Raw genomic sequence first — 11,212 nt, 5'->3', positions numbered from 1 at the left:
TTCACGGCCCAACTTGGATCAACGAGCTGCAAAGGTCGGGCCTGTTTGGTTCGTGGCTAACTGCGCCACACTTTATCTAAGGTTAGTCGTTCGAATTGAAGAACCCTTAGTGCTGATTTGGTGACCAGGTATCACGGGGAGATTGGAGGGGATTGAGGGGGAAATTAGTTCATTTCCCCCTCAATCCCCTCCAATCACCCCGTGATCCCATTGTCACCAAACCAGTCCTTAGGCAGAAAAGTTAGACAAAGTGTGACAAGTTAGGTAGCGAACCAAACAGACCTGTCGTGTGATGGCTGTAGGCATGCATGTATCAGACGAGTATCTTCTTCCTGCTCAAGTCTTCCCCTCCTCTCCTACCTTCCTCTCTGTTTCCTATCTCAGAGGTCTGCAATAATCATACTGGAGTGTTCGAAGTGGTTAACACAGTGGTCGCAACAATATGTAATAGCTGAAGAAAGAAAATGAATCATTTGGGTGTGCCAGATCATTCGGCAGGCAACAAGGAACGCTCCATCTGAACCATGCGGTGCAGACGACATGTTTTGAACGCAAGACCACTGGACTGTTTCATCTGCACGGTTCCACCCATCTGAACTATATCATCTCGACATCATACAAGCAGCTACTGTTTTCTTGGCTGGCAAGGTTACGCATGCAGATTCTATGGTCACAAACGCTCTTCAGGGAACAAAGCGAAGACCTTTGGTTCTGGCACAGGATTCAGACTATCCAGCTTCAAAAGTACTGTACACGCACAAGAACTTTGGTCTTAATACCATCACACGACGGGGAAACCGGTTCAACTTAATTCTTACAACATCGTGATGATGATCTTCTTGCCAGTGACAGTATTGTTCGGCGAGACAGAATCAGCTAGCCCATCGCGTACTTCTGGGTCCAGGCCCGTGCGGTTTCCTCGTAGCGCGGCCTCTGGTTCTTGTACATGTGGGCGATCTCGGGGACGAGGGGGTCGTCTGGGTTGGGGTCAGTCAGAAGCGAGCTGATGGAGAGGAGGACCTTTGATATGGTCAGTGCAGGGCTCCACTGCTCCTTGAGGATATCAAGGCAGATGCTCCCGTTAGAGTTGATGTTCGGGTGATAAACCTGTACGTTTTCAGTGAGACGGTCAGCTGAATTAGTTGCAAGAAGGATAAATGGTTTGACAGAACCAGACTTTGAGCAATTGCTAACAGACTGACTGACTGACACTTTCATGTCTGAACTTCAGGATGCTAGCAAGTACTCATGTTTGAGCTCTGCCCCATGACAACTTATCCATTGCCTTTCAAGCATCACTAGAACCAAATTTCAGGAAGAAAAATAACTCTATGAAACTGCTGAAGCAAGTGAAATGGGTTTATTACGAGGAACAAGTACTTAGGGATTCAGCATGATCTTAACTATTTACTTCACATCAGGAAGAAAAACAAAAGTTTTGAAAATAAAATGGTGATTGATGTAGAGAAGAACCTGAGCATGTTTTATTTTGCATAACAGAGAACAAGTTTTAACAATTTTGGTATGATTTTGGAATGGGGGCCTTTTCATTACGAACTTCAGATCACTCCTATTGCCTAGTATGCCAAAAAAAAGGTCATCCGTAACCATGGCTATTGGCAACATAATAGAGGTTCAAATACTTTTGCAGAATAAAGGAATATCAAAAGCGAAGGAAATCAAATTAATAAGACCAGCTCACTTTTGTTTGGAAGTTCACTTTTGGAGGCTTAAACGGGTAGTCAGGAGGAAAATGGATATTAACAAAGAAAACCCCTCCTGCATAGGGGCTGTCGCTAGGACCCATGATTGTGGCCTGCCAGTGGAATAGATCCTCTCCAGCTGGCCCTGCACTGCATGATGTCGGTGGGTCCTTTTGCAGATCCATGAGTTCCTTCTGAATCCTTTTGTTTGCCATATCTGAGAAAAAGGAATATCGTAAACAATGATGAACATGGTGAGAAATGACTTTGTAGCACAACCACTGTTGTCTTGAAGGTTTAAATGAGTTTGTTGGTATCATTATCACAAAGTCCGAAAAATATTAATATGAACGACTTCCACAAACTCCATCAAAGTATAAGGAATGCTGAACTAAAGTTCAACATCTAGAGATCAATCAGTGGCGGACCGAGTGCCCAGGCAGTACAGGCCGTCGCCTGGGCTGCCAGCCTGCCACGCCACGAGAGTGCATGTAAGAAGTCCAAAAAATTACAGTCCATTTCTCTGTCAGCTCAGGCTTTTGCACTGCTGCTGCATGCTGCTTAATAATTTCGCCTAGGCTGTCAGTAATTCCTGGGTCCGCCACTGAGATCAATGACCATCTCTTCCTTTCAAACTTCTTATCTTTTGCAAAGAAGTAAGGACAGTCAACATTTATGGCTGTTCAAAGTGTCACATGGATCACATGAGTTATGGGAGAAATATGTTACAAATTTTCAGCCATTGGAAGTGATCACTGTTAGCAAAAAGCATAAACCAGCTCAATACCACCCCCTTCCAAAAGTATAGGTCACTTTAGCTTTGTCCTAAGTCAAACTTCTTTTATCCTTGTTCAAGTTTAAAAACACACCAACACCACATCAAATTAATTTCATTAACTTCTCCATGAAATAAATCTAGATAGTTGTATTTATTTGAATTGTAGATGTTAATATCTTTTTTCAAAAACTTGGTCAAAGTTAGAGAAGTTTAACTAACGACAAGATGTATGTTCCAGACCCTTATTCTTCTTCTTAATATAATGAAACACAGCTCTCCTGCGTTTTCCACAAGGTGACCAATAATTTGGAAGGGAGGAAGTACTAATTTTAGATTGCAGATAGACTGAAACATATTCTTGTGAGTAGCTGTTATCACTTTGACATCTAGCTAAATTTACACATGCCCAATATGATACCATTGCATTCAATACAGACATTACCAAAACAAGTTCAAAGAAAGATTGTTTTAGCACAAATAGCATGAATACAAATGATTAGCAATACTGTTAATGTCAAACCGCAACTTTCAACTTTGCATATTATGATTGTCGATGTATATCCAACTCTAGCTATTCCAATCTAAGCAGGAACAACTCAATCATTGTGGTAAATAAAAAAAAGACAGATATGCTTTTCTATTATTTCCCCCAAAAGTCAAGCTGTTTGCATTCCCCCGTAAGATGTTAGTGTTAGATAACTCTGGACACGGCTAGTCAATCCCTGTCGTTTGAGTTTCAGTCTGAGTCAAGTTAGTCAGTTAGCTAGTGTTCAGTTAGGCGTCATTCAGTCAGTTAGCGTTCAGCCGGAGGTTGTTCGAGCTGAGCGAGTCACACGGAGAAGAGTGGGCATCGTGTGGGTCGTGGGGATGGACACGGCTGTGATCGTGGCGTTGATGTATCTCTGTGTTTTGTTTTCCTGGTATTAATAGAGTTCAGAAAACGCTGTTACGAATTAGCAGCACCAAAACTAGTCTCTCTCAGTGCTCTCTTCGTTCTCTGTTTGAGTGAGTTCGAGAGCCATGAGATCCCGTCGATCTCTGTTTCATCAGTTAGCATAAAAGATTTGAGTTCTTTCAGCAAAATGTCACTATGTCAAAGCTCAATGTAGAGTGAGATGGACACCTGTTACATAAAATTCAGGTAGGAGTTATGGAAACTACTAATTCGAAGTTTTGAAGGTAGATTTTACAGAATAGGACTTATGTCCTGTGCATTCAGAAACTAAGAGATCAGTCAATTAATCCCCCATCCTAATTAGTTAGTGCAGTGCTACATTTCCTAATCTTTTATCTGAAATTTTCCTCTAAAAAATCTTGAGGTATCTTTCTGGATACTCAAAAGCGGGCCCCTCTCAGAAATTTCAAGATTCTATAAAGGTAGAAAAGAAACAGTTAAGTTTCAGCAAAAAGATTTTAGTCAGTTCCTTCCCCATTTTCCTAAAAGTCAACCCCAATACTAGACTAACCAAACTATTGACTAACGTTCTCAGGCACGAACCCGATGAATTCTTGCAGCCCCTGAACCCAAGTGAACCTCACAATTAAGCAGCTAGCCAAACTTAAGCATGTCAGATCGCACTGCATCATGAACCCGACAAGCAAGAAGTAGATACCAATGAATCAAGAGAGATGTGAAACAAATCACAGATTACCAGGAGAACTCTTGTCTGTGCTGCTCCGATGGGTATACCTGGAGACGGAGGGGGAAGAATCTCGATCGCCAGAGGGCTTTGAAGGAGGGGAATGAGATTATAGGCGTGGGAGTCTGGGAGACCAGAGATGGAGTTGTCACTTCTATTGATATTGATCGAGTGCAATTGGCTGCTCCGTATTATTTTAATCGATTTCTGCTAGGCTCACTGGTCTACAAAACATAGCAGGACAAGAGCTAAGTAACAGAGTTGAAGGCTTAAGTAACAAAGTTGAAGGCTTGGTCATAGCATCTACTCACTCCGCCATCTGCAAAATATAACTCGGACTAATGATTTTTTAAATATAAATAAACTTTTAATATAATTATAATTTTATAAAAGTACTTTTATGACAAATCAGTGTATATAAATATTAAATTTCAAAACTAAATAATAAAATAGTTATTTGTAGTCAAATTTTATAAGTTTAAAACGATAACTAATAGGACATCATAGGGAGTACTCTTCTAGGAGGTCTGCATTCTATATTTCATCTTAAATATATGAACGAACTCTAAACTTAACTTGTTAAGGGATATCATTTATATTTACGAACTTTAAAATATATTTCTAGGTCCTTAAACTTGTTAAGTAGTATACCGCAATGGACACGACTAATATGCAAGCAGGTACTAGGTGCAAGCACGCAAACATACATTTTGATCCGTTAGATCTAGATCCGACGGTATGTCATATTTAGTACTTAAACCCTTCCACCACCACCTGGTATAGCTTTATAAAAAACCCTAACAAACCACAATTGTATTTACCGTTGGATATAGATCTAACAGACTAAAAAGTCTGCTTACACGCTTGCACCTAGTATCTGCTTGCATATTAACCGTTGCCTAGAAATAGTACTTCGCTGAGTTCATACCAACAAAGACCGGCACAAACTGTCACCGCCATGAGAGGGGTCGTTCGTGGTAGGAGAGGTACTTCGGCCGACACCTACAAGCTGAAGGACAGAAAGGGAAGGACGCTCACCAATGCATGGAACATCGAGCAGCTACGATGATTCTACTCGTAGCAAGGTCTCAATGCTCCCAAACCAACCTACTCCCGACCATGAACCGTATGCCTAAGGGCTCCATGGCAGGAGGGAAGATAAGGGGAAAGTGCATCAGAGAGTTAACCTGTCCCGCTAACAATTCTTGTGTCCTTCCAGTAGGCGTGACATTTATACCCTTCCAAGTAAACATGGCCACGTTAATACCTCCCTTTTCTTTGTTGTCTACCCGACCACGCAGGGTCTCGATAAAACCGAAGGGAGCAAGAACCAACCAGGCCACCCTTCGAGAGCGCCCTGACCCATGGAACTAGACGAACGACAATGGATCACTTTCGGGTAAGGACCCAAACCCGTTCAAATTCCTTTGGTAGATAAACTCATGGCAAGGCAGCCGTGAATTCTGGAGTTCGAAGGTCGGTCCGCAAAGGGCTCGCGGCCGCTCTAGCAAAAGTAGAGCGAGGGACAGCTGGAGATGGACACACTAGCGGCCAGAACCCTGACGTACGAAACGTTGAGGGCATCACCAGGTCGTTTTCGAGTCCTAGGAGAGTCTGACTCATGGTTTATCACGGAGAGAGGCAGTAAGCCGTCGGTTCCATTCGAACAAAATCAACAACTATATGTGTTGGCGCCTGAGAGTATGAGTACGGTTCCCAACGGACCCCACTCTTAGATCCTACGAAAAGGAACTAGGGCCTCACTCGAATTACTCACTTGCAGCTCACTGAGTGTCATTGCTAGCCCATCGAGGAAAGCATGGTACTACTTACCTCCCTTCATTCATACGAAGGGGATGTGCGAGGTAGAGTAAAACCAAAAAGACAGGACATGTAACACCCCTGGTATTATCCAAAGCCCTGACCAAAGAAGCACATTGGGTCCTACTCAAACTTTATGCTAAAATGGAAAGTGATGGGACTCAAAGTTTAGAGGAATGGTTAAGATAAGCATTTACCATGACAAGAAAGAAAGTCTACCCTTCATACAATGATCACCCACAAATAAGATTCTAAAACCCTAAATCCTTTAAGCCCTTAAACCTTAACCATGGGATTAAAAAAATGTGGGCAAATGATCAAAACATACAAAGGAACCTTGACTAAAGATGAAGCGTATTAGTAAAGCTACAAAATCTAGTAAGAAAAATATTGCAAAAGGGCCCAACAATAACCCCAAATTAGTACATCAAGTGGGAAGCATACTAGAGCCATCAAAATTTTCTTAGTCCCAAAAACCACCCTAGACCCAAGATCAAAGGTGTCCACCTTTGTGCTGGCGCCAAAACCACTTGGACCAAATAGCAAAAAGTACCCAAATCACCCAAGGCACCTCTCTGAAAAATTTGAATTCAAACCGAGGTCGTTTGACACAGTTTGACATCAGTTTTGTCCCTGGTGAACAGTGGCGACAGACTTGACTTGGCGCCCGCATATCTCACAAGCTAGGGCATATCTCCCATTGGAACTTACATAAACTAGCTAGCCCTAGGTGCCAGGAAGAGATTTGCACAAGACCCTTGGCGAGATTCGCACGTTTGTGATCCCTACAAGTGCTTGAACAGAGGCAGAAACAAACGCCCACGTGTTCGACACGTTCTGGCGCGCCAGAGCACGCCCTCGGCGCTCCGCCCACGCGCGCAGCCCCGCGCCGCGCCAACCTCGCGTCCACGCCCGCGCCCGCACCTATAAAAGCCATCCCAGCCTCGACCGTACACCCCCACGCGCCACTGACCCAACCCGAGCTCGAGTTTGCCCCGTGAGTGAGGTGCCAGCGGCCGCGCAAGCCACCATAGACCGGCCAACCTAGCCATTCCCCGCCCCGTCCGACCCTTGGGATAGCCTCTACGGACCTCGGTGAAGCTTTCAGAGCCGGGGATTGAACTCCACCTCACCGGAGGCACCAGATCGACGTCGCCGGACTTCACCCAACCGCCGGCGCACGTAGACTGAGCTCCACGGTGAGCCTTCCTTCAATTCTTGCAATGGTAGCGTCCTTAGCACCCCGTGAAGCTTCCTATGCCATTGGATTGAACAATACCGCCGTGAGCAGGCCCGACCGCCTGCGCACGTGGCCCGGCCGATTCCGGCCATCACCGTCGACGAGTCGCACCTCGACGTGACCGCCAGGACCTCCCGGAGCTAACCCCGCCCTTCGCCGGACCTTCCTCACCGCCGGTAAGCCGCGCCACCCTGTTTATTCTCCGCGGTTACTGTTTCAAAGGGGGAGGGAGCTCGGTTGAAAAGAAGAAGAAGCTGGGGGGTTTTGAATAGTCAGTGACTCATGTGAATAGTCCTGCAGGGGTATGGTTTCAAGACTTAGTTGAGGGAAAGCCCAGGGGTCTCGGTGTAAACTGGTTTTTCCTTAAACCTTTGAAACATTATTCATTTAAATGTAGACAAAGCTTGCAAAATTCATAACTTCAGTTTTGTCCAATCAAATTTAGTCAAACTAATTTTGCTAGGTTCTGAATAATATGAACTACTGGAAAAATACCAAACACCCTAAGTACTGCAGGAAATTTTAAAGTTTTGATTTAAATAGTAAACTGACCAAAAGCTAAATAAAGAAAGGGAAAAATAGCTACACTCTTAGACCGGGGTTAAGAAAAATTAGAGAGGTACTTAACCACTACCTAGTCTGTTTAAAAATAATAAACCCCTCAGTACACCAGATTAGGGAAGGGTTTATCATTTAAACTTACTTTGATTCAAAATTAAAGAAAATGAAAAAGGGAGTTTAAAATACGAATCAGGGGCAACCACATTTTTGCTTGCTTACTTTATTACCATAGTTCACTAGAAAATTTTGTTAAGCCCTCTGTTAGTACAAAAGAAATGTACCACATTTTATTTCATGAAAACAATGAAAACTTAGGAAAATCCTAGAAAAATAATCCTAAGAAGAACCCACCCCAATCCTTGGGATAACTAATAATATGCTGATATAAATCTAGGAAAAATATAAGTTCTGTTGTTTGACATTTTTCAAATAACAAGTTAGTTATAAGTACCTTTTTGGCATTAAACTTTAGAAAATCACAACTAAATACCTAGTGGGTCTTTTTCTGTGATTTTTAGCACAGAGGCCTATTATCACCTATGGATCATAGCAAAAATAAATTTTAGTCCAGAAACCTTACCAAAATTAGAGCTATAGTGTAAATTGCCCTTGTACCCTTACTTTTGTTATTTTTGCACAAGGAGTATCTGAATTAATTTCGACCTCAAATTTTTAGGATAAACCACAGAGGTCAATGTTTACCCACTGTAATTGTTGTAACATTTTTGGAAAATTCTAAATTGCCATGATAGTTCAAGGTGCTTAATTATGAGCATAATAAAAGGGTAAGAAGGAAATTATGGGAGAAATTAGTGGTGTGCATTTAAATCCCCCAAGAGCCCCAAACAAACATATAAGAGATGAATAAAATTCTTAAGTTCACTCAATACCCTTGGATGAGTGTCTAAAACCCTTAGCACACCCTCCGGCAAAGAAAACACTAGTTACTCACTGTTTTAATATTGTTCACCTTACGTAGCATTTACAAATTGCCATATCATTAATATGCATATATCTCACTCATTGCATTCGATAGATTGTAATCTCGCTGATGGAGAGTACATCCTCGTTTCGGAGCAAGGAGCTGCTCAGAAGGTAGTCTAGGAGCCAGCACCAGAGCCTGCCATCGAGGATCTGCCTGCCCCAGCTTTGGAAGGCAAACCCCGGTTTTATGCATAACCAATTCTATATGCTATTTTACTGCACTTAATGTTTGTAGTCTTGTACTGTGCACTTAAGTGTAGGAGTTGACTGAAACCTTAGTTGCATGAACTCAGGATTTCCTTTGTGATGGATACTAGTATGCTAGGTCGAGTAGCTCCTTTACTAATTAGGGATCTCGATAGAAGTCGAGTGATTTTTCTAGCACTCACGCGAGGTCAGGAATTGGTTGTATCCATTTTTATATCAGAATGATGATGGTCTGTGGACAACAATCCATGGGGATGTGTTATCTACGAGGCGAGAAATTGGAATAAGGATTAACGTGAGGATACCTGTGTCAAGCGTTTGAACGTACTAAGCACATGCCGAGAAATATGGTAAATCGGTAAGCCTAGTACCTGAGTGAACCTGCCCGCAGACTTTGCCCCTCACGCGACCTGAGACGTGGTCTCCCATTCCGGTTATGGTGGGTACAAGTGCGGTCACTGCACGACGGCAGTCGGGGTCAGTGAGGCATTGTACGCCAAGGCGGTGAGCCCTGTTCTGTTGCCAGGGAATCGATGGGGACGATTGATGTGTGTGGGGACGGAGTGCCTCGCCACGTCGTGTGTTTAGGTTTACCTTGCAAGGATAAAAACCCGATTCGAATCGTCTGCTTCTTACAGCTAATGAGACTGCTTGATCCATTGTACTGCATTGAGTAATAAGTGGAAATGAGTTGATTTGGAAAAAGATGTTGATTGCTAAATGCTTGATACCATGAATGATTAGATAGGTACACATTTAGTCTTAAGAGAGTCACACTAAAACTTGAAAGGCTAAAAACTTGATTTTAGACTCAGCTAGTGCTTTTGGCAAACCAAACCCCTCAGCCAAACAGCTGCATGGTTTGAGGTAGAGGAGTAGACTCCTCACAACGGGTAAGTCTAGCTGAGTATTAGTATACTCAGCCTTGCTTGTGGCATAATTTTACAGGTTCTCTGAAGGATATGGTTGCTGGAGTGACTTGGCCGTCCATCTTGCCACCGGGTTGGACAGTCCAGTAGGATCCTGCCTCAACAGAGGGGGAGCATGAGGAGTGATGGGCTAGGCTTCCCCATCCCTCCGTTTATTTACCATTAGTTATATTCCGCTGCATTTCGAACAATGATCACTACTTTTGATAAACTCTGATGATGTTGTAATAAATTTATGTACTCCTTAATGTATGATTTTATGCTTTATTATATTTGCTCTGTGCCTGACCTTCGAGTGAGTACGTGGTACTTGATCCTGTTAGTGGCCTTGTCGGACTAGATCCGAGGGACTGACGTGTTATTCCTATTTAAGTGTGGTCTAGCCTCTAAGGCAGGACTTAGGCACTTAGGTTGGAATAATTCGAGCGGTTCCGCCACAGCTGGTATCGGAGCTTGTACCACCATAGAGGAATCGATAAATCATAATTACCAAACTTTTCAAAGAGTAAAACTTGATAGAAACAAATGTTGGATAGATCAGTGTTGGGGACTTATTCTCAAATGCTATGAATTAAGAACAAGGCAACACAAAATGTTAAATGTTAATGCCCTTCGTCTTTCGAAGCATTATTTCCCTTAGGATATAACGATCTTCGGACGAAGGTTATTGTCGGGGACCATAATTAGGGGTACCCCCAAGACTCCTAATCTCAGCTGGTAACCCCCATCAGCACAAAGCTGCAAAGGCCTGATGGGCGCGATTAAGGTCAAGGCTCAGTCCACTCAAGGGACACGATCTCGCCTCGCCCGAGCCCGGCCTCAGGCAAAGGCAGCCGACCCCGGAGGATTTACGTCTCGCCCGAGGGCCCCCTCAAGCAACGGACACACCTTCGGCTTGCCCGAGGCCCAGTGTTCGCAGAGAAGCAACCTTGGCCAGATCGCCATGCCAACCGACCGTATCGCAGGAGCATTTAATGCAAGGATTGCCTGACACCTTATCCTGACGCGCGCTGTTCAGTTGACAGAGCCGAAGTGACCGAAGTCACTTCGCCGCTCCACTGACCGACCTGACAAGAAAACAGCGCCGCCAGCGTCGCTCTGACTGCTGTGCCACTCGACAGAGTGAGGCTGACAGCAGCTAAGTCCAGCCTCGGGCGCCATAGGAAGCTCCGCCTTGCCCGATCCCAGGGCTCGGGCTCAACCTCGACGCTGGACGACGGACTCCACCTCGCCCGACCCCAGGGCTCGGACACGGCCTCAGCCTCGGAAGACGGTCTTCGCCTCGCCCGACCCCAGGGCTCGGGCTCAACCTCGACGCTGGACGACGGACTCCGCCTCGCCCGACCCCA

At 44.2% G+C, this 11,212-nt stretch overlaps 1 protein-coding gene across 2 annotated transcripts; it reads right to left on the bottom strand.

Moving 5' to 3' along the window:
* Nucleotides 1-490: 490 nt before the first annotated feature.
* On the bottom strand, nt 491-4,385 carry LOC100285413 (uncharacterized). 2 transcript variants are annotated; one of them, XM_035964840.1, is made up of 3 exons: nt 4,134-4,385; nt 1,703-1,920; nt 491-1,107 (listed from the first exon to the last, which is right to left on the bottom strand). In XM_035964840.1, exons 2-3 carry the CDS (start codon nt 1,916-1,918, stop codon nt 877-879), a joined length of 447 nt encoding a protein of 148 aa, XP_035820733.1. In that variant the 5' UTR covers nt 1,919-1,920; nt 4,134-4,385; the 3' UTR covers nt 491-876. The 2 variants fall into 2 exon arrangements, with proteins under 2 accessions (XP_035820733.1, NP_001151778.1); NM_001158306.2 differs by having other exon boundaries at nt 544-1,107; nt 4,172-4,375.
* Nucleotides 4,386-11,212: the final 6,827 nt, after the last annotated feature.

Source organism: Zea mays, chromosome 2, assembly GCF_902167145.1.
Source record: "Zea mays cultivar B73 chromosome 2, Zm-B73-REFERENCE-NAM-5.0, whole genome shotgun sequence".
Lineage (NCBI taxonomy): Eukaryota > Viridiplantae > Streptophyta > Magnoliopsida > Poales > Poaceae > Zea > Zea mays.
The sequence above is the reverse complement of the archived record's forward strand: the minus strand, read 5'-3'. Positions and strand labels throughout refer to the sequence as shown.